Source organism: Oryctolagus cuniculus, chromosome 12 (genome assembly GCF_964237555.1).
Source record: "Oryctolagus cuniculus chromosome 12, mOryCun1.1, whole genome shotgun sequence".
NCBI classification, from domain to species: Eukaryota; Metazoa; Chordata; class Mammalia; order Lagomorpha; family Leporidae; genus Oryctolagus; species Oryctolagus cuniculus.
This window is the reverse complement of record NC_091443.1, coordinates 74,191,384-74,213,906: the sequence shown is the minus strand read 5'-3', so window position 1 is coordinate 74,213,906 and position 22,523 is coordinate 74,191,384. Positions and strand designations below refer to the sequence as shown.

Genomic DNA, 22,523 nt, shown 5'->3' with positions numbered 1-22,523 from the left:
ACTTGTTTTTGTCTTAGTTCCTTTATCCACCGGAAAGTGGGCAACATAGCTTTTCAACTTAACCTGGAGGGTGGGATGCTGTTAAAAAACAAAAAAGCACCCTGGGAAGTAAAAAGTGCTCTGGCTTCCATTTGTATGTATGTGAAGCATGAAGCATTATTAGCTTTCCCTCCTGGAAGAAATAACGAAGTGTTTGAAACCCATGCCTGTCACAGAAGTTACCCGTCCTGTGTGGTGGATGTGTGCACACATTCTCTATAGGATTAAAGTCATTCTAAATTTGGCAGAATCCACAGTGATTGTGCTCTTGTTGCAGGTCACAGCATGATGAAAAAATGACGACATTTTTCAGCCACAACTTTAATGAGGATAGGTGGCGTAAAGCTGCTTTGAAAAATGCTTTTTCTTTACTTGGAAAACAACGCTTTGAACAATCTGCTGCTTTTTTCTTGTTGGCTGGTTCACTGAAAGATGCCATCGAGGTATAAATGAGAAAGCATGCTGTGAAATACTTGTACTAGACAGGAAACCTGAAAAGGTTGTAGAGAAGATTGGGATTTTTAAAAAAAAATTATTTATGTATTTATTATGTATTATGAAAGAGAGTTACAGAGAGAGAGACAGAGATCTTTCATCTGCTCATTCACTCCCCAATGGCTACAGTGAGAAGATTGGAATTTTTTTGTCATAAAGTTATAAGGATGGAGAATAACTACAGATATTGCTTAACATAAAATGGTGGCAATATGATAAATGAAATTTTAATTAATTCAGGGGCTGGTGCTGTGGCAAAGTGGGTAAAGCTGTGCTGGCATCGTATATGGGTGCCAGTTAGAGTCCCGGCTGCTCCGCTTCAGATCCAGCTCTCTGCTGTGGCCTGGGAAGGCAGTAGAGGATGACCCAAGTGCTTGGGCCCCTGCACCTGTGTGGGAGTCCCGGAAGAGGCTCCTGGCTCCTGACTTCAGAACGGTGCAGCTCCAGCCATCAACTGGGGAGTGAACCAACAGATGGAAGACCTCTCTCTCTCTCTGTCTGCCTCCTCTTCTCTCTCTCTTTGTAACTCTGACTTTCAAATAAATAAATAAATCTTTAAAAAAAATTAATTAATTCAGAGGAGAAGCATAATATTATATATGGCATATTGAATTATCAGGTAATAGATAAAATATATGAAAAGAATTATGGAAAATGGTTTAAATGTCTTCTTCCTGGCCATTTTATGATTCTAAACTAAAACACATAGGTCACAACCTCCTTATACTGTATAAAGAGGCAGATGTTTTATGTTCTTTTCCTTATAAGTGAAATTTATAGAATTTAGTTTGAAATTGCAATGTGCTATTTTGTAACATAATTGTAGATATTGGAAAATGAATATGAGGAGATAAAACTTTGCAGTTTTTGATATATGAAGATGTAGATTTTGGTACAAATTTTTTTGAAATCTGTGCAGTTTTTCCATAAACTGTAAGACCCTTTGTGTATTTTATTTCAGAAGATTTTTTAAAAAAAGATTATTTATTTATTTATTTGAGAGTTAGAATAACAGAGAAAGAGACAGAGAGAAAAGTCTTCCTTCCGTTGGTTCACTCCCCAAATGGCTGCAATGGCTGGAGCTGTGCCAATTTGAAGCCAGGAGCCAGGTGCTTCTTCCCAGTCTCCCATGTGGCTGCAGGAGCTCAAGCACTTGCGCCACCCTCCACTGCTATCCCAGGCCACAGCAGAGAGCTGGATTGGAAGAGGAGCAGCTGGGACTAGAACTGGGGCCCCATGTGGGATGCCAGTGCCACAGGCGGGGGATTAACCTACTGTGCCACGGTGCTGGCCCCCCAGAGGGTTTTTGTAATGATCAAAATAAATGTAATTTTTTATTTCATTTTTTCACAAACGGTTTGAAGTATCCTTATGTAATCCTGGCAGCTGAGAGTAATTAGAAATCCTTCTGTTTGTTTATAATATCATCTTCTTAGATTACTTTCTGTCATGAACAGTCCAGAAAGGTAAAGGAAAAATAGAAATAATCTATAATAGAAGAAATAGGAAGTACCCAACAAACAACGTACTTTAAGTTTAAATTAGTCTCTTCACAGTAATCTCAGGCATATGAGTTTTTTAAAATAAAAATTTTTTAAATTTTGAAATGGGAAGTTTGGCTTAGAATGTATGAGTTTGCTTCCAAAGTTCATGAGAAAATTAAATTAAAAGACAAATTTATTGTACAAGATGAGCTTGAAATCCAGGCGTGGTATTTTCATGATATGTATTTTTCATGATTGTTTTGAGGATCCTTTCTATGCATAGATTTCAAATTGTTTTTGCACCTTAATAAACCTATCTTTGAATTCCATTACTATGAACTCTTTGTTTGAAGTTCCATCATATTTGAGTAAAGATGAGAAGTGTTTACAAATGACCTGTCTCAAAAGCAGTACTTCCATCTGATTATAGGCACCTAGAAAATAAGACTAGCATATTTAGCTTTCCTATATGTTACTAACTTGTTATGTGGATAGAAGGTCCTCTAGAACTAGTAATACTTATGTTTATTATATGGAAATATGTTGGAAATTAAGAGGAACTGATACTTAAATTCAAATGTCATAAGTGGTATTTAATTTAAAATTTGTTATTTAAATTGAACTACGTCTCAGATGTCATTGACATACTTCATTTCATGCCTGTTGCATAAATGATCTCTGTAGGCTAGAAGATAGTTAAGTTCTAGGGGCCGGCACTATGGCACGGCAGGTTAAGCTGCTGTCTGCAGTGCTGGCATCCTGTTGGGCTCCACTGCCTATCTAGCTCCCTGCTAATGTGCCTGGGAAAGCAGTGGAAGATGGCCTGAGTCCTTGGGCCCCTGCACCCACATGGGACACCTGTAAGAAGCTCCTGGCCTCAAACTGGCCCAGCCTTGGCCATTGCAGCCATTTGGGGAGTGAACCAACAGATGGAAGCTTGCGTTTGCACGCGCGCTCTCTCTCCCTCCTTTCCTCCTTCCCTCCTTCCCTCCCTCCTTCCCTCCTTCCCTCCTTCCCTCCTCTCTTTGTAACTCTTTCAAATAAATAAATTTTTTTTTTTAAAAAGATAGTTCTAGTTCTTTCGTCTTCTTGGTATTAATCTACTATGAAATAATAATGTGCAGCCGGAGCCGTGGCTCACTTGGTTAATCTTCCACCTGCGGCGCTGGCATCCCATTTGGGCGCCGGGTTCTAATCCCGGTTGCTCCTCTTCCAGTCCAGCTCTCTGCTGTGGCCCGGGAAGGCAGTGGAGGGTGGCCCAAGTGCTTGGACCCCTACATCCACATGGGAGACCAGGAGGAAGCACCTGGCTCCTGGCTTCGGATTGGCGCAGCTCCGGCCTTCACGGCCATTTGGGGAGTGAACCAACGGAAGGAAGACCTTTCTGTCTCTCTATCTCTCACTGTCTATAACTCTACTTGTTAAATAAATTAAAAAGAAAAAAAGAAATAATCATGTAACTATCTTCAGCAGTCCCAATCCTCCTCTTCCTACTGTGAGAATTCAAGTGGTAGGTAATGTGATGATATTAGTAGGATATTAGATATCATTATATAAGTACTTACATTTAAATTTGCAGGTATGTCTTGAAAAAATGGAAGATATTCAGTTAGCCATGGTTATTGCCCGCTTATATGAATCAGAATTTGAGACTTCATCCACTTATATATCCATCTTGAATCAGAAGGTTTTGGGTTGCCAGAAGGATGGCTCAGGATTCAACTGCAAAAGATTACATCCTGATCCTTTCCTGCGTAGTCTTGCCTATTGGGTAATGAAGGATTACACGCGGGCCTTGGATACGTTACTGGAGCAAACACCAAAGGAGGATGAAGAACACCAAGGTAGGGGACCTTGTGGTTTCTTTCTCTTTGTTAAAGGGAGACAATTTTTACCTAATGTTCACTTAGATTAAAATAAAAAATAATTCCCCGATGATTTTTCACCTAGGAGAAAATTTCTTGTGTGACTAAAGGATTATTATTTGTGGCTGAATTTAACATTTTAACATAATTTCAGCAGTAGTAGGTAACCTTCATACATTCAGTATATAAGACAGAATCACTATTACTCTAATATCATGTGTATTAAACAAGCATTTTGGATGTTTGCTACATTCGCCAGCTCTTCCCACATAATCACATGTCAATTTTTTAAAAAAGGTATTTAGCAGCATCATTTGCAATAATAATAAAAAGAGAATATTTTAATTATTTATCAATAGAATAGCTAAATAAATTCTAGTATGGAAATAGTACACCGTTCAAAAATGAGGTAGATTAATGTGTTAATGCTTTATTATTAATTGAAAACAGTTAGAGAAGTGTGATTCTTGTTACATTTTACATAAATGGGGGAGCCTCAGGATTTGTGGAAAATGCAATTAAAAGATCAGTTTATTTGAGAATTTTTTTACAATATGCATTTTTGTGGGTTTTTTGAAGATTCCTCTTACATATGGTGTACGTACATGAAAGTGCATCCTGTAAAGCTGTCAATAGCTTTTTTAAAAGATTATTTTGGGGTTGGCGCCGTGGCTCACTTGGTTAATCCTCCTCCTGGCTCCTGGCTTTGGATGGGTGCAGCGCCGGCCATAGTGGCCATTTGGAGAATGAACCAGCGGAGGGAAGACCTTTCTGTCTGTCTCTCTCACTGACTACAACTCTACCTGTCAAATAAGTAAATAAAAAAAATTGTTTTTAAAAATAAAAATGCTTGTGGCGCCGGCATCCCATATGGGCTCTGGATTCTAGTCCCAGTCGCTCCTCTTCCAGTCCAGCTCTCTGCTGTCGCCCTGGGAGTCAGTGGAGGATGGCCTAGGTCCTTGGGCCCCTGCACCTGCATGGGAGACCAGGAAGAAGCACCTGGCTCCTGGCTTCGGATCGGTGCAGTGCTGGCCATAGCGGCCATTAGGGGAGTGAACTAACGGAAGGAAGACCTTTGTCTCTGTCTCTCTCTCTCACTGTCTATAACTCTACTTGTAAAATAATAATAATAAAAAAAGATTATTTTGAGGGACTGGCATTTTGGTGTAGTGGGTTACGCTGCCATCTGTGATGCCAGCATCCCATATGGGTACCAGTTTGAGATCTGGCTGTTTTACTTCAAATCAGGCTTCCTATGAATGGCCTAGGAAAGCAGTAGAGGATGGCCCAAGTGTGTGGCCCGTTTCACTCACCTGGGAGATCCACAAGAAGCTCCCAGTTCCTGGCTTAGGCCTGGCCCAACTCTGACCATCGTGGCCATTTGGGGAGTGAGCTAGCAGATGGGAGATCTGCTCCCTCCTCCTTCCCCCACCCTGCTGGTAACTCTGCCTTTCAAATAAATTTTAAAAAATTTATTTTGAACTCACAGATTAAAATAGATTTGTGTTTGAATCATTGTCAGTTTTTAATAGAATCTCAGATTCTCCAGTGTTTGGCATTATTCCATAATACTCAATTTTCCATGCTTTCTGGGAAGGCAAAACAGTACAGGCTCATCTTATACATTTCCTACCCTAGACCTGGAAATCACAAGTCCTCCAAATAACTCTGCTTCTATTTAGTGGGGAATAATATTTAGAGACAAAAGTCTGGGCGTGAGAATCCTCACTGTTACTGATTGAATCATTGATCCTAGACTGTTTCAATGAATGGTACTAAGGAATATATATACATAAATTATATATACATAGTGTGGAAGGATAGTTTTTTTAAAGATTGTTTTTTATTCATTTATTTGAAAGGCTAGATATAGAGATACAGAGAAACAGAGAAGCAGAGGTGTGGGGTGGTTATTCCATCCACTGGTTCTCTCCCCAAATGACTGTAACAGCTGGAGCTGAGCTGAGTCGAAGCCAGGAGCTTCTTCTGGGTCTCCCATGCTGGTGCAGGGACACAAGCACTTGGGCCATCTTCCACTGCTTTCTCAGGCCATAGCAGAAAATTAGATTCAAACTAGAGCAGCTAGGACTTGAACTGGTGTCCATATGGGATGCTGGCACTACAGACAACTGCTTTACCTACCACACCACAGCGCCAGTCCCTAGGGAATATTTTAGTAGTTTTTTTTTAAACTTTGATTTAGTAAATATAAATTTTGAAAGTACAACTTTTGGATTATAGCGGTTTTTCTCCCCATAACCACCCTCCCACCCACAAACCATCCCATCTCCTATTCCCTCTCCCATCCCATTCTTCATTAAATTCATTCTTAATTATCTTTATATGCAGAAGATCAACTTAGTTCCTACTAAGTAAAGATCTCAACAGTTTGCACCCACACAGACACACAAAGCATAAAGCACCGTTTGAAGACTAGTTTTACTGTTAATTCTCATAGTACAACACATTAAGGACAGAGATTCTACATGGGGAGTAAATGCACAGTGACTCCCGTTGTTGATTTAACAATTGATACTCTTATTTATGACGTCCGTAATTACCCGAGGCTCTTGTCATGAGCTGCCAAGGCTATGGAAGCCTCTTGAGTTCACAAACTCCAACCTTATTTAGACAAGGCCATAGTCAAAGTGAAGGTCTCTCCTCCCCCTAGGGAATATTTTTTACCCTTGAGAGTTTAGGCCTTTACACTGATTGAATTCAAATGTGCATGATAGGGTTCTTTCTTCCTAGATTTCAAATGTATGCCTTATAATGAAAGGCTTAGATTCTCATTAGCATTAGCATACTAATTTGTTGTTTTATATGCATGTAATGGTTTCAGATTAATACTTGAAATAATTTTCATGACTACATGATGTCTAAGAACAGGTTAAGTTTTTTTTGTTTTTAAGGTATGTCCTGGTAAGTATGCTCAGATTAATTATTTAAAAGTTGCTTTTTATAGTTCATCTCTATATGGTTGTGATACCAACTTGATACTCAGATTCATTTGTTTAATTCTGCCTTTGTTTTTTTGTGAAGTTTTTTTAAAATTTAATTTTCTCTTAAGATTATATAAAATATTGACATAATTTTGAAATAAAGTATACAAGACCAAGTGTTTTTAAAGAAATCTATCTGCCTATTCTTGTCTCCTTTTTTAGGGAGCCAGTTAGTTTGTGTGTGTGTGTGTGTGTGTGTGTTTTCTTCCATTTAAAAAATATGAGAATAAGCAGATGTGTGTGAGTGTGTGTTTATATCCCCGCTGCACATTCTAAGATAAAAGGTAGTTTACTGTATCTGTTTTCTGTATCTTTTTTAACATAATATATCCTGCATAGCACCCCATAGTGATGGACAGCATTCTATGGCCTGGAGGGAAATTCTTGTGATTTCAGTTGTATAAATGATTGGATGTACCATAGTTTAACCTGTTATAGATTAATATTTTCATGTCTTTTATTTTGAAGAAATACTGATGAATTTTATTATTTTGTAATATAAATACAAATTAACAACCTTGTGGTTTTTATCTGATTCCTATAGCTATCATCAAATCTTGTAATCCAACGGTGTTTAGCTTTTACAACTACCTTCGAACTCATCCTTTGCTTATCCGAAGAAACCTTGCCTCCCCTGAAGGAACTTTGGCAACCTTAGGTCTCAAAACTGAGAAAAACTTTGTTGATAAAATTAACCTCATAGAAAGAAAATTGTTCTTTACCACTGCAAATGCTCATTTTAAAGTTGGATGCCCTGTTTTAGCCTTAGAGGTACTCTCCAAAATTCCAAAAGTAAGCAAAACATCTTCCTTACCTGCAAAAAAAGATCAGCCTGACTTAATGTCCAAAGAGCTGGGTGATGCCCCTTCAGAATCAAAAACTGTGAGTGATGGCAATGGAAGTTCTAGCACTGAGTGGTCACAAGTCACTTCCGCACACTTTGACTGGAGTCAGCCGATTGTAAAAGTTGATGAGGAACCCCTTAATCTCGATTGGGGTGAAGATCATGATAGTGCCTTAGAAGAAGAGGAAGAAGATGCTGTGGGTTTAGTAATGAAAAGCACAGATGCCAGGAGAAAGGACACTCAGGAAGATGAGAAGGCTTCAGAGGCTGCTGTGGAGTTGACTCCTCAGGAGGAGGACTGTCTCGGAGGTGATGCTGAGGTTGATGTGATTGCCGAACAACTAAAATTCAGGGCTTGTTTAAAGATCCTTATGACGGAACTAAGAACGCTGGCCACAGGTTATGAAGTAGATGGAGGAAAACTCAGGTTTCAGCTCTATAACTGGCTTGAAAAGGAAATTGCTGCCCTGCATGAGATATGTAATCATGAGTCAGTTATCAAAGAATATTCCAGTAAAACATACTCGAAGGCAGAGAGTGAGCTTCTGGACCAGGAAGAAATGGTGGACAAACCAGATATTGGTTCCTACGAGCGCCATCAGATAGAAAGGCGGAGACTACAGGCTAAACGTGAACATGCAGAGAGACGAAAGCTGTGGCTGCAGAAAAACCAAGATCTCCTCAGAGTGTTTCTTAGTTACTGCAGCCTTCATGGGGCCCAGGGTGGTGGTCTGGCCTCAGTAAGAATGGAACTCAAGTTTTTGCTGCAAGAATCACAGCAGGTATGAATCACTTTGATTTCAATAGTTTATAGCTATAAAACTCATTTTACTAGTTAATATAAAAATATTCAGCTCCTCTATTCAAGGAGACGGAAGCTTATATTCTATGTGGGTCTTCTCAGTCTCAAGTTCTAATAATTAGGAGTGGGCTTACAAGCTTGAAAGCATGGCTGTCGTCTCTGTCTTTTGCATCTAGCATAGCACCTGGTACTTACTGACTGCTCAGTAATTTCAGTAGAACATATAACAAGAAACTGACATTTCTGTGTTTATACAAGTGTGTTGTCACCAGCATTTTGTAACAGATAACTATTGGGTTTTCCCCCCTTCATTTTAATCACTTTGAAAAAAATAATTCATTATCACCTACAGGAAACTACAGTAAAACAGCTTCAGTCTCCACTACCATTGCCTACTACCCTACCTCTGCTTTCAGCAAGTATTGCTTCGACAAAAACAGTCATAGCTAATCCTGTATTGTACTTAAATAATCACATCCATGATATACTTTATACTATTGTTCAGATGAAAACACCACCTCATCCCAATATCGAAGATGTGAAGGTAATGTGAAGTTTATGGTTATTTGCTACTGTACACACTGAGGAGGTAAATATGCATAATTGCCTTCCAGTTGGAATGTAGAGGGAATATTTTATGTGCTCTTACACGCTACCTTCTCATTCTCAATTAGCAAAAGACTATTTGTCCAGTGAATGCAATTTAACAGTAAGCATTCTTCACAGTTCTGAAAAGGTGTCTTTTCTAGACTGTATTTATTCCTTTAGATCTTCGTTTCTCTTAAATAAACCATTACGTTGGGAATATTTATGACTGTTTACATGCCAAGATAATGTGAAAATATAAGTTGCTGAGTTCCTGGGAGAAAATCATGCTTGATCAGAAATGATCCTAGATAAAGTATCCTTATTACTGGTCCCTTGGTGATTATGTTTATTAGAAGCTGTGCAGTAGGGACAATCAGAGTTTGGCAGAATGTACCCGAAATTAAACCTGCAATCCGATGCTGAGAACTTAAAAAATGGTACTTCCTGAGAAATGCTATGGAGCTTGGCAAGACCTGGCGAGTACTGTGCCAGCCTAAGTGTACTTGTGTGGTGCTTTTCCCACTTCTGTGGCTGATGGGGCTTCAGATCCCAATATTTTAATTTTGTTCTCTTTCATTTCACAAGTGTGCTTCATCTCTGGTAGTATTTTTCTGAAGGACCCATAATATTCTATTCACATGAATCTAGTACAGACTGCTTGTACATAGTGAATTAATTGCTGTGAGCATTTTAGCACAGATTACTTAAATTACTAGATGAATTTGGACATGTAGAAAAGTGGTTAAAATGCATATTAATTTTAAGCAAAAGCTCCAAGTTCCTTGAAATTTGGGTTAGGCTTTCAAAGAGTAATGAAACTTCAAATTTTAAGATTTTTGTGAGTCTCAAATTCAGCCTGGATGTCAGGTTGTGGTTTTTATATTGTATGGATAATTTTTAAACTTTCTAAATGAAACGTACTATGACTGTGCCCTACGTATGAGTACCAAGTTAATTACTTGCTTTCTGGAAAATTAGCCATTTCACACAGTGATTGATATATTTACTAAACAAATTTAATTCATTCTTACTGATAAGCTCAACTCTTTATTTTCATTAAGAATATTATAAGATAAGCTTAAATAAAAACTGAAAATCTTGTGCTTACTTTGGTTCTTTGGTCCTTTTTTTTTTTTTTTTTTCTGACATTTAAGCTGATAGTTGGTAGCCAGGACATCCCAGTAACATCAGTACTTTCAGTACTTTGCTCATAGCCTGGTAAATGGCAGGCTCGCATTAAGTAAAGATTTGAAAAATTTGTGTCTGAACGGTCAGCTTTGCAGTGAGTGTGCATAGAAAGGTGGATGAGAATGATTTTAGAAGGCTTAAAGCAGAGTTAGTAGTCTTATTTAGGACTGAGTCTTATTTATGATATTGCTAGTTTCCTGGGTGTTTTCTGATTCTAAAATATGACTGTTGTGTAGAAATGTTAGTACAAACTGTAACTGTGGCTGTTTTGGTTTTAGGTGCACACACTTCATTCACTAGCAGCATCCCTTTCTGCATCAATTTACCAAGCATTATGTGACAGTCATAGCTACAGGTAAAAAAAAATCACCCCAAATAGTGTTAATACAGCAAAAACATTAAACTGTTCCAGAGTTCATTAAGGGTCTCTTTCCCTAGTTAACTGAAAAATCCCCAAATATGACCGCCATGTATATTTCAATAGGAAAGATAGAATCAGAAATAAAACAGTTTAGTTGTGGCCTAGTAATGAGAGAAATATAGAACATGACAAATATAAATGATCCTCATTACCATCTTTCTTCATTTTTAAGAAAAAAGTTTAGTGTCCAAAATTATTTATAATATGAAATTTCCTTATTTTTCCTCCTTGGGAATTATTTTTTTTGCATTGGATTAGCTCCTGTTTACCTAACTAGTTTTCACAGTTGAAAGGAAAGATTTTTAAAAAATATAAAAACTATCTAGGGACTTTGAAAGGTTCATGGAAAATGCATTTTTGGGCAAAAAACTTGAAATCCATGCATAGCACAGTTGTCAAAAAGCTTGTGGAAAATGCATATTATGGAAAAATTATGGATTTTAAAATCTTTTGCAGCAAGATAAAGTGATCTTAAAATTTTTAAAAACTTATAGAGACAGAGAGAAATACAAATTTCCTACCTACTGGTTCTGTCTGCAAATGCTCTGGTGCTGGGAACTCCATACAGTTCTCCCATTTGGGTGGCAGGGACCCAACTGTTTGAGCCTCAGTTCTGAGCAGAGCTGGAACTTGAACAGAAAACTCCAGGATGGGATGGAGACGTACCAAGTGACATCCTAACCCTTACGTCAAATGCCTGCCCTAAACTTGTCTTTTAATTTCATTTCCAGATTTTCTGAAGTACCCTTATAGATTCCTAAAATTGAATTCTTAAAATAAATTTTACTTATCCATTTATATATGATGTTAAAGTCTTTGGGAAGTGATATCAACTAACAATAATGGTTTGAACTTTTCTAAGTGTAAAATTACCTTTATATACTATATGTACTATATATACTTTGCATTTTCAATAACTAATGAAAGTAGTAAGAAACTTACTAACTTCTTGAAAAGATGACCCAGATTTAAATGAATTAATTATATCAGTAAGTGAAAAGTTTGTTATAGAAATATTATGTGAAATTGATATTAAATGTATTTAGCAAATGTTTGTGCAAACTTTTGATATCAGATGAGGGATTACTGTCTTACAATGGCCTGAACTCTGACTTTGTCCTAGTTAGGCCATGTCTAAATAGCTCCAGAGATTTAGAAATGCAGATAAGGAGAAAAAAAGCTTATTGAGTTGGCATGGTAATCTAACTGATGAAAGATAAGTTGTTTGATATCAGTCACTGGTTAAAATGGCACCAAATGAGAATTTGGATACATTGTTTTCAGTATGTAATATCCAGGCTTGAGGATATGATTTACACTCAAAACTTTAACTCAGCTTTACTTTCTGCTTTTGTATTTTCTCCATTCCACAAAGATAGCCATTATGAAGAGGGAAGTCAATGATTAAGAACATTTGGCTTTATGGTTAGGGAATTCTAAAATATGATTATTTAGATTTTAGCTCATATTTTATTTCAACGTTAAGTTTGCACAACTGTGGAGAGCTAAGAAATGCAGCAAACTAGTACCCTGAAACGTTCTGTCTTCAGTGCCCTAGACCAACAGGAGTCTCCTTATCCAGACTTAAAAAGCCTGTGTAAACTAGAAAATATTTTAAAGTATGGACTTGTGGAAAGATGGAAAGACTGAATGTCATCTGCCTAACATAGTTAAGTTTAGTATTTTGTTCTTAAAAAGGATCAATAAATGTAACTAAATCCAACGACTTTATAAAATAATTTTTTTTTTAGACAGTGAATTCAGTTTTAAGAATTTTGGTGTTTCTTAATAATGATTATCAAAACATGATATGTATCAAGTATCTTTGCTCATTGCCTCTGTTAAGGGGGTAAGTAACTGAACCTATTTGTTTTAGCAGTCAGACAGAAGGAAATCAGTTTACAGGAATGGCTTACCAAGGACTTCTTTTAAGTGACCGTCGAAGACTAAGAACAGAAAGCATTGAAGAACATGCAACACCAAATTCATCTCCTGCTCAATGGCCTGGTGAGAATTTGTGTATTTTTGTCTGGTTGATTGTGTGATTTTATTTTTTTAATTTCCAGTGTTTTACTTGGCAATTCATTTTTTTAACTTTTATTTAATGAATATAAATTTCCAAAGTACAGCTTATGGATTACAATGGCTTCCCCCCCATAACTTCCCTCCCACCCGCAACCCTCCCCTTTCCCTCTCCCTCCCCCATTCCATTCACATCAAGATTCATTTTCAATTCTCTTTATAAACAGAAGATCAGTTTAGCATATATTAAGTAAATTCATTTTTAAAATGAATTTTTAAAATGGCAATTCATTTTTAAAAATCTGCTGGTCAGTTTCCTGATTATCACTCTTTGTGGACTTGGTGAATGGCTCTTTCCATGTTTGTTTTTGATGCTGTTCTCTCCTGTGGATTAGGGGTTCTTCAGTGCTGTGTATTGTCTGGAGACAGACAGTCAAGGCTTCACAAATCAGCTGTGTTGACCAGCATCCAAAGGAAGGTCTTAGCATCACCCTATATCAGGGGAATACTCCATCTTCCTTATCCTTAAACATTCTGAATTAGAATCTTAGCAAACTCACAGACGTATTCATTCATTCATTCATTTAATTTATTTACTTGTTTGTTTATTTGAAAGACAGAGTTACACAGAATGGGAAGGAGAGGCAGAGAGAGAGGTCTTCCCTCTACTGGTTCACTCTCCAGTTGGCTGTGCTGATCTAAAGCCAGGAGCCAGGAGCTTCTTTTGGGTCTTGCATTCAAGTGCAGGGGCCCAAGGACTTGGGCCATTTCCTACTGCTTTCCAAGGCCATAGCAGAGAGCTGGATCAGAAGTGGAGTAGCCAGTACTGGAACCGGCACCCACATGGGATGCCGACACTGCAGACGGTGACTTTACCCACTATGCCACAGTGCAGGCCCCACAGACATATTTTTACTAATTCATCAGAGAGAATACCATTACTCCCAAGAGTGTAAACTTATGTATTGGGATAGCAGCGACCATATGTCGTGCTGTCAGTCCTTCTCCTTCTCTGTTGAGCTTTATTTCTCATTCACTACAATATTTCATATCCCAAGTATGTATTTAAAATTAACTTTAGCTTGGTTTTTAGAAACATATTGCTTTCATTTTGAAATAATTTCAGGCTTGCAAAAGTAGTACTAAGAATTTTTATATAACCTTCGCCTAGAGTTTCCAAATAGTAACATTTTATCATACTTGCTTTATCACTTATTCTTTTTCTCTCTCATTTAATGTGTGTGTATTTCTGCATATTTTTTTGAGATATTTGGGAGTAAGTTGCCGAATAACATGCTTTTTCATCAAAATGCTTGCATTTCCTAAAACAAACATCCTCTTATGTAACCACAGCACAGTTACCAAATTTAACATATTAACATTTTAACTGACACAATATTGTTCTCTAATATATCAGCCTTTTGAAAATTTTGCCAGTTGTCCCACTAATGTCCTTATGATGCATGTGCCAATTACTTGTAACATCTTTAATAGTGTCTTCTAATAAGGAGTAAAATCTCCCCTTTTTTTCTCTTTTATAAAAAGACTGACACTTTTGAAGAATACTGGCCTTTTTTAAAAAAAAAAAGTCTCAGTATTGGCTTTTTCTGATTTTTTTCCTAATATTAAATTCAGGTTATGTATTTTGGGGGGGGGATCCCACAAAAAAGATGGGCACATGATGTCAGTACTTGTGCTATTAACTTTGAGCATTTAGTAAGGTGGTTCTGCCAGGTCTCCCCTTTGTAAAGTGACAATTTTTTTCCTTTACAATTTATCAGTATCTTAAAGAGCTAGTTTGAGGCTGTGTAAAATACCAAATTTTAGCATCCAGGGGGTGGTATTTAGTCTAGTTGTTTAGGTGCTTGTTGTTTCCCTTGGGAGTACCTAGGTTTGTTACCTGGCTCTGGCTCCCCACTCCAGCTTCCTGCTACTCCAGACTCTGGGATGGTAATGGCTCAAGTCGTTGGGTCCCTACCACCCACATGGGAGACCTGGATTAGGTTCCTGTGGCCTGGACCAGTCCGGGCTGTTGCAGACAGTTGGGGAGTGAACTAATAGACGGGCGCTCTATTTGTCTGTCTCTCTACCTGTCAAATCAATTAGTAAAGTTTTTTAGGAGTTTAATATCTAGTGATGCTTCTTGCCCAAAGGTATTACTGTGTGGTTACCAGTTATGATATTCTAATTCTGTCATTCCTTCTGCTTACTACTTGAAATCCCATTATAAGGAAAGTCCCTTTTTTATTTACTTATTTAGTCATTTATTATGTTGGTATAGAATAATGGATTCTTATTCTATAAGTTATAATCCATTCCTATCATTATTTTGTTACTCAGATTATGGAAATATTTATTTTGTAGAAAATACACTTAGGAATGGCCAGGTCTGATGTTTTTTCCTTTTGGGGCTTTATGCTGACATACTTATGATATTGTATGCTCTTACAGGTGTGAGCTCACTTATTAATCTCTTGAGTTCAGCTCAAGATGAAGACCAGCCAAAACTGAATATTTTGTTATGTGAAGCTGTTGTTGCTGTTTACTTGAGTTTATTGATACATGCTCTTGCCACTAATTCTTCCAATGAGTTGTTCCGACTTGCAGCCCACCCATTAAATAATCGAATGTGGGCTGCTGTTTTTGGAGGGGGCGTGAAACTTGTTGTTAAACCTCGAAGACAATCAGAAAATATTTCAGGTAAGATGAATTTGACACCAGTACTATATGTAAATGTAAATAATTTCCAGTTTTGAAGAAGGGTTTTTATTTTAATGTTTTGAGAAATTTTATTTTGAAAACCAGTGATATTTAAACATTTTTTTAGGATTGTGAATAACTTAACTCATATTAGGAAAACATATAGTTTGTTACTTTTATTTTTATGGAAGTAACATTTTTGAAGTTGGCAAAGTAGACATGTTTGAAGAGGATGAAAACAGGGGAAAGGTGAAGGTAAGTGAGGAGACATTGTTCAGGAAGGAGGTGACCCGAATCCTGGGATGAGTTTCTGAGTCACAGTGCGGGAGGTGATCTCACCAGCTTCCACTGAATTTTCTGTGATTTTTGTTTATGATAATTCTGTCCTTGAAGGTTATCCATGCTTAAATTCTTTAGTTTGTATTCATGTCCACGTTCATTACATTTACTTAATACCTGCCACATACTAGGTAGTGTTCCAGGCTTTGGAGATACAGGAATGAACAAGGCAGATGCATTGCTTTCATGAAGCTTACATCTTGTGGAGGTAGGCACACAGTAGGTATGATAAGAACCATGAGAAACATAGAGCAGAGAGAGTGGCAAGACAGTGATGAGGGAATGGGGCTGGAGCCAGTCTAGTCACCATGGTCAGAAGACGCGTCTCAGGTAGCATTTTGAGCAGAGCCCTGGGGAAGTCAGGAATGACACCATACAGATATCTGGGACAGAGCATTGCAAGCAGACAGCAGAGAACACAGAGGTCCTGAGTAGGAACAGACTTGGGCTTTTTCAGGAAATACTTTCGTGAACAGGGGCAGTGTTGTAGGAGATGAGGTTGAGAAATAGCTAGGACAAGGCTGTTCAGGGTTTCATGGATCATGAGAAAGCTTTCATTGTTCTAGAAAATGATAGGGAACTCAGAATATTTTAAGCAGAGGAGTGACAGGATCCTTAGATTTTCGAAAAATGCATGCTAGCTGCTTTGTGGAGAACAGACTGTAACAACAACTAAAAGAATAGTAGGGCGCTTGGATTGAGGGCAGAGGGATTAATGTAAAATCCACTTAAAAGATGATTGTGGGTTACCTTCAAAGAGGAGAAAATGTAATATATACATACAACAAAGTGTTGCCGAGCCAGAAAAAGTAATGAAGTACTGATACTGTGTTAGGCCGGCGCCACGGCTCACTTGGCTAATCCTCTGCCTGTGGGCCGGCACCCAGGGTTCTAGTCCCTGTTGGGGCACCGGATTCTGTCCTGGTTGCTCCTCTTCCAGTCCAGCTCTCTGCTGTGGCCCAGGAGTGCAGTGGAGGATGGCCCAAGTGCTTGGGCCCTGCACCCTCATGGGAGACCAGGAGGAAGCACCTGGCTCCTGGCTTCGGATGGGCACAGCGCGCCAGCCGTAGCGGCCATTTGGGGGGTGAACCAGTGGAAAGGAAGACCTTTCTGTCTGTCTCTCTCTCTAACTCTGCCTGTCAAAAAAAAAAAAAAAAAAAAAAAAAAAAAGAAAGAAAGAAAGTAAGAAAATACTGTGTTAAGTGAAAGAAACCAGACATAGAAGATCACATATTCTATAATTCCATTTATTAGAAACGTCCAGAACAGGTAAACCCATAGAGACAGGAAGCAGACTGGAGTATGGGGAAAGAAGGAATAGAGTGATTGCTTAATGGGCAAGCAATTTCCAAAGAATGTTGGACCTAGAGAGAAGTGGTCACGTGATAGTGTAAATGTACTACATGACACTGAATTGCACACTTTAAAATGACTAAGTTGAGGCCAGCTTTGTGGCGTAATGGGTATAGCCGCCGCCTGTGATGCCAGCATCTCATGTGAGCGCCAGTTCAAGTCCTGGCTGCTCCACTGCTGATCGAGCTAATGCGCTCAGGAAAGCAGCAGCAGGTGACCCAAGTACTTGGGCCCGTGCACCCATGTGGGAGACCTAGAAGCTCCTAGCTCCTGGCTTCAACCTGGCCCAGCTCTGGCTGTTGCAGCCATCTGGGAAATGAACCCCTGTATGGAAGATTTCGGTCTCTCTAACTCTGACTTTCAAATAAATAAATAAGTTTTTAAAAATAAATAAAAATGGCTAAGTTTACTTTATATACATTTCACCTCAATTTTTACAGGATTAACAAAAGATAATTGTGGTTTAGCCTAGAGTGGCAGTCTTGGGCAGAGTGAAAAGTATTGACGTTCTGGATGTGAGTTGGCATTAGAGTAGATGATTTGTTGATGAGATGTATCAGATGTGGGAGAAGAGAGGTCAAGATAAAATGGTGATTTTCTACAATGGGGAGGCTTAGGAAAGAAGCAGGGTGGCGTCTACTTTCTGGTCCCTCCACATCTAATTAGTTCCTGAATCCTTTTGTGCCCTCATATTAGCCCTTTGTCTAGTTTTTGCCAAGCACCTTACTAGTTCAGGCCTTTCCTATTTTCATCTTCCACTTTCCTCTCAGATTGAGTGAACAAACCATCCTTCATCAGGTGACTAGCCCAGAAAGGAGGAGAATTGCCCAAAAGAGCCAACTGTAGACTGTGTCCTTGTTTTGCCCTTCCTGATTCCTGTCCAACAAGCATGCTTCTCTCCTTGTTTACTCAGACCTCCTTTGGACATTTGTTTCTGCCTCTTTTCCCCTGTTCCTGTGGGGCCTCACCCTTCTGTGAAGTCCAACCTTATATCCTACATAGTGAATCTTTCTTAAGACACATGGTCAGAATAATCTCATTCACTCTCTTTAATACTTACTGAACGGCCGGTGCCGCGGCTCACTAGGCTAATCCTCCGCCTTGCGGCGCCGGCACACCGGGTTCTAGTCCCGGTCAGGGTGCCAGATTCTGTCCTGGTTGCCCCTCTTCCAGGCCAGCTCTCTGCTGTGGCCAGGGAGTGCAGTGGAGGATGGCCCAAGTGCTTGGGCCCTGCACCCGCACGGGAGACCAGGAGAAGTACCTGGCTCCTGGCTTCGGATCAGCGCAGCACGCCAGCCATGGTGGCCATTGGAGGGTGAACCAACGGCAAAAGGAAGACCTTTCTCTCTGTCTCTCTCTCTCACTGTCCACTCTGCCTGTCCAAAAAAAACAAAAAAAAAAAACAAAAAAAAAAACAACTTAGTGAACGTCACATTTATTTACTACATTTTATATAGTTACTTTAATCCTTGTTCTGCAATACACAGGCTATGGCACAGCGAGCCATCCATCCCTGTCTGTGCTGTGACTTCTGAAAAACTGATGAGGGACTAGAAAAGTTTAGAGGCACAAACAGATCATTTAGCCTAGGCTAAAATGTGGCAAGAGTAGGATGACAAGAACCATGAATTAAGTAAAGGAAAGTCAGTGCTGCTGTTTTCTCTTTGTTCAGCACCTCCTGTTCCTTCTGAAGACATAGATAAACACCGGAGAAGATTTAACATGCGAATGCTGGTCCCTGGAAGGCCTGTGAAAGATGCCACCCCACCACCAGTGCCTGCAGAAAGACCATCTTACAAAGAAAAGTTTATTCCTCCTGAACTTAGTATGTGGGATTATTTTGTGGCAAAGGTAAGGGTGTGAGAATTGCAGGCTTACAGTGTGCCTGTTTTAGTAATTCTGTGTCTGTATCACAGGACTGATGGGGTAGCTTTCGGATTGAATCACCAGAGGTTAGACAGCTCATCTCTCAAGTCCAGAAACTGATAGTCATAGTAAAGGCAGGGTTGATCAGATACTTGATAAAAGATGAGACAAAGGAAAACCCTTTGGGAAGTAGGTATAAACCAGAAGTCAGATTATTCACCTGTGATAAGTGTCATCTTACTCTCGTGTCTGTGATGCTGGTGTCTGCCTCCAGGCTCCTGTCATCTGATTCTCAGTGGTTTCCTTGGTCATCATGGAATCAGAGCAGGATATGGATGGACATGTGAAGGTTTCATCAGGCTTTGATGAGGTCCTATGACATTCTTTCTTTCCCTGGAGCGGAGAAAACTTCTCTGGGGATCAGAAAAGTCATGGTGGTTGTATCCATTGCAGCCCATCTTCTGGCAGGCGTGGTGCATGCTAATACTTGTGTTTCTACACTTTGCTTTCTCCAGCTGTCACCTTCATTCTCTTGGCACATCTCCCTTTTTACACACACTGACGCTGTTGTCTCCCTGCTGTGTGTGCCCAGAGGGGAAACCTCACCTGTCATGGTTCTTCTCATTGTAACATTTTTGTTAGATCTCATCTTAAGGTTCTTGAGGTGCTGATCCCACAGTGGTTTTGGTAGGCTAAGTTAATCTTTACAGATCTTTCCAGGACGGTTTGATGCTTTATGTTGCTCTCTGAAAATGTTGGTTGATTGTGCTGGGGGTTCTCAAAGTATAGTGTCAGCGGCAGCAGCATCTGCTGGGAACTTGTGAGAAATGTACATTCTTGGGTCCTGCCTCAGACCTACTCAATCAGAAATCTGCAAATGAGGATAACAATCCATTTTATTGAGCACACTTGGCATTCCTAACATGTGCTCACTTTTGAGAACCACTGGCTTAAGTAGATTGTGAGTGCAAATTTCCAGGCTTATACTCTATCTAGGATTCCATTCCATACTTCCAGGATCATTCTAATGTGTCAGTTGAGGCTGCTCATGAATTGCATTTAATTCTGTTTGGTGAATAAACCAGGAAATTAATGTATTGTTAAAAAGTTCAAGGTTCTCTCATCGATTTTACTTTCCCTTTGGGGATCTAAGCTGCTTTGGGATCCTGGATTTCTGCCAGTCACAAAACACACACCACAAAACGCTCTGTGATCTCCATATGCACACACTGGCCTTTCAAATCCCGAGTGTTTACAGGAGGTGATAATGGAATGAACCAAAGCCTTCACCAACCAGGCGGTCAGCCAAATGCTGCTACAGGGATGTACTCGGCTCCCCACCTAGGAAACAGCGGCTTGAGACATTGCCCCATGCCAACAGAGAGTATTGCGTCGCCCTCATGTCAGCAGGAAGTAGCTCTAAAGACAGATCATCATTCTTCCACCCCTCCTGGACTTTGGGGGTTGATGTAATCCTATACAACTCTTGCTTTGTAAAAAACAAAAGAGGGGAATGTTAGTAAGATGGTGCCATCCTATCTTTGGCACCATCTACGTTCCGGACACCATCTTAGGATCTGGCCTCGTGGCCACCTTACACAGTAAGCTTTGGTCCTAAGCCCTGTAGCTCAACCACAGGGGTCAGCTCCACCCCCACCCTAATGGGATCGCTGCTCCTACTTCCCTGCCCCCCAGCAGGTGTATCACAGGACTGCTTGCAGCACACGTGCTCTGTCTCTCCTGATTGCTCTCTCTCTCACTCTCTCGCCCTCTCGCTCAACAGTAAGTCTTTTTAAAAAAAAAAAAAAATTCAAAGAGTATTCAGAGTTCAGGAAAAATGTATATTATGAAAAAACAATGCAGAAATTTCAGTTTTGTATTCCAAAATAAACTTACCTTTTAATTCCATTTTCCATGAACTTTTTGAATTATTCTTATACAAGCATGTGCCACTTAAGAATGTTTCCATCAACATTAGACCACATATGGGCTGGTGATCCTGTAAGATTGTATTCCCTAGTGACATTGTATCCATCTCATTTTATTTTATTTTTTAAGAGATTTTATTTATTTACTTATTGGAGAGGTAGAGTTACAGACAGAGAGGGGAAGAGACAGAGAGAGAGGTCTTCCATCCTCTGGTTCACTCTTCAAGTGGCCACAATGACCAGAGCTGAGCTGATCTGAAGCCGAGAGTGTCTTCTGGGTCTCCCACATGGTTCAGGGGCCCAAGCACTTGGGCTATCTACCACTGCTTTCCCAGACCATAAGCAGAGAGCTGGATCAGAAATGGAACAGCCGGGACACCAACTGGTGTTTATATGGGATGTGGATGCTGCAGGCGGAGGCTTAGCCTACCACGACACAGCACTGGCCCCTACCATCTCATTTTGAAAATGCTGTATAATGTTCCCACCAAGAAGAAATTGCCTAAGGATGCTTTCTTCAGAGCCATCATTCATTAGTGCACAGTTAAATAAGCTAGTTCCCATGCCTTTTTTTTTTTTTTTTTAAAGATTTATTTATTGAAAGGCAGAGCTGCAGATAGGGAGAGACAGACAAAGAGGTCCTCCATCTGCTGGTTCACTCCCTCAATGGCCTCAACAACCAGGACTGGGCCAGGATAAAGCAAGGAACCAGGAGCTTCATCCACATCTCTCATGTGGGTGCAGGGAGATCAAGCACTTGGGCTGTCCAGTGAGGTTTTCCAAGCAGAGAGCTATAATGAAAGTGGAGCAGCTGGGACTTGAACCTCTGTCCACATGGGATGTCGGTGTTGTAGGCAGCAGCTTAACCTGCTATGCCATGCCAAATCCATGCCTACCTTTCTTTCTTTTTTTTAAGATGCATTTATTTATTTGAGAGGCAGAGTTAGAGAGAAAGAGGGAGAGACAGAAAGAGAGGTCTTCCCATCTGCTGTTTCACTCTCCAAATGGCTGCGATGGTTGGAGCTGGGCCCATCCAAAGCCAGATGCTTCTTCCAGGTCTCCCACATGGATGCAGGGGCCCAGGCACTTGGACAGTCTTCCACTCTTTCCCAGATCACCAGCAGGGAGCTGGATCAGAAGTGAAGCATCCAAGATTTGAACTGGCCGCCATGTGGGATGCCAGTGCCACAGGTGGAAGTTTAACCTACTGTGCCACAGCCCTAGCCCCTTTACTACCTTTCTAACTTGAAATTTTTCTTTGCCATTCTGAAAGTCCCTTGTATCATTAATGTGAATGATAGCCTCAAGATTTGAAAGTGGTTATTGAAAGTTGTTATTTCAGGCCAGAGCCGCGGCTCATAGGCTAATCCTCCGCCTGCAGTGCCGGCACACCGGGTTCTAGTCCTGGTTGGGGTGCCAGATTCTGTCCCAGTTGCTCCTCTTCCAGGCCAGCTCTGTGCTGTGGCCCGGGAGTGCAGTGGAGGATGGCCCAAGTGCTTGGGCCCTGCACCCGCATGGGAGACCAGGAGAAGCACCTGGCTCCTGGCTTCGGATCAGCGTGGTGCGCTGGCTACAGCGGCCTTTGGG

At 40.0% G+C, this 22,523-nt stretch overlaps 1 protein-coding gene across 4 annotated transcripts in view; it reads left to right on the top strand.

Annotated features, from left to right (window-relative positions):
- The window catches only part of DMXL2 (Dmx like 2), a 167,765-nt gene that overhangs the window by 122,264 nt on the left and 22,978 nt on the right, over positions 1 to 22,523 (top strand). For 2 of the 4 annotated variants that reach the window (XM_008269002.4, XM_051821996.2), the window contains exons 22-29: positions 317 to 482; positions 3,598 to 3,862; positions 7,430 to 8,511; positions 8,884 to 9,075; positions 10,586 to 10,662; positions 12,608 to 12,735; positions 15,202 to 15,450; positions 18,815 to 18,993. In XM_008269002.4, coding sequence (XP_008267224.3) covers positions 317 to 482; positions 3,598 to 3,862; positions 7,430 to 8,511; positions 8,884 to 9,075; positions 10,586 to 10,662; positions 12,608 to 12,735; positions 15,202 to 15,450; positions 18,815 to 18,993 — 2,338 coding nt within the window. Of the gene's footprint in view, positions 1 to 316; positions 483 to 3,597; positions 3,863 to 7,429; positions 8,512 to 8,883; positions 9,076 to 10,585; positions 10,663 to 12,604; positions 12,736 to 15,201; positions 15,451 to 18,814; positions 18,994 to 22,523 lie in introns of all 4 variants that reach the window. The other 2 variants (XM_051821997.2, XM_051821995.2) reach the window with 1 other exon arrangement.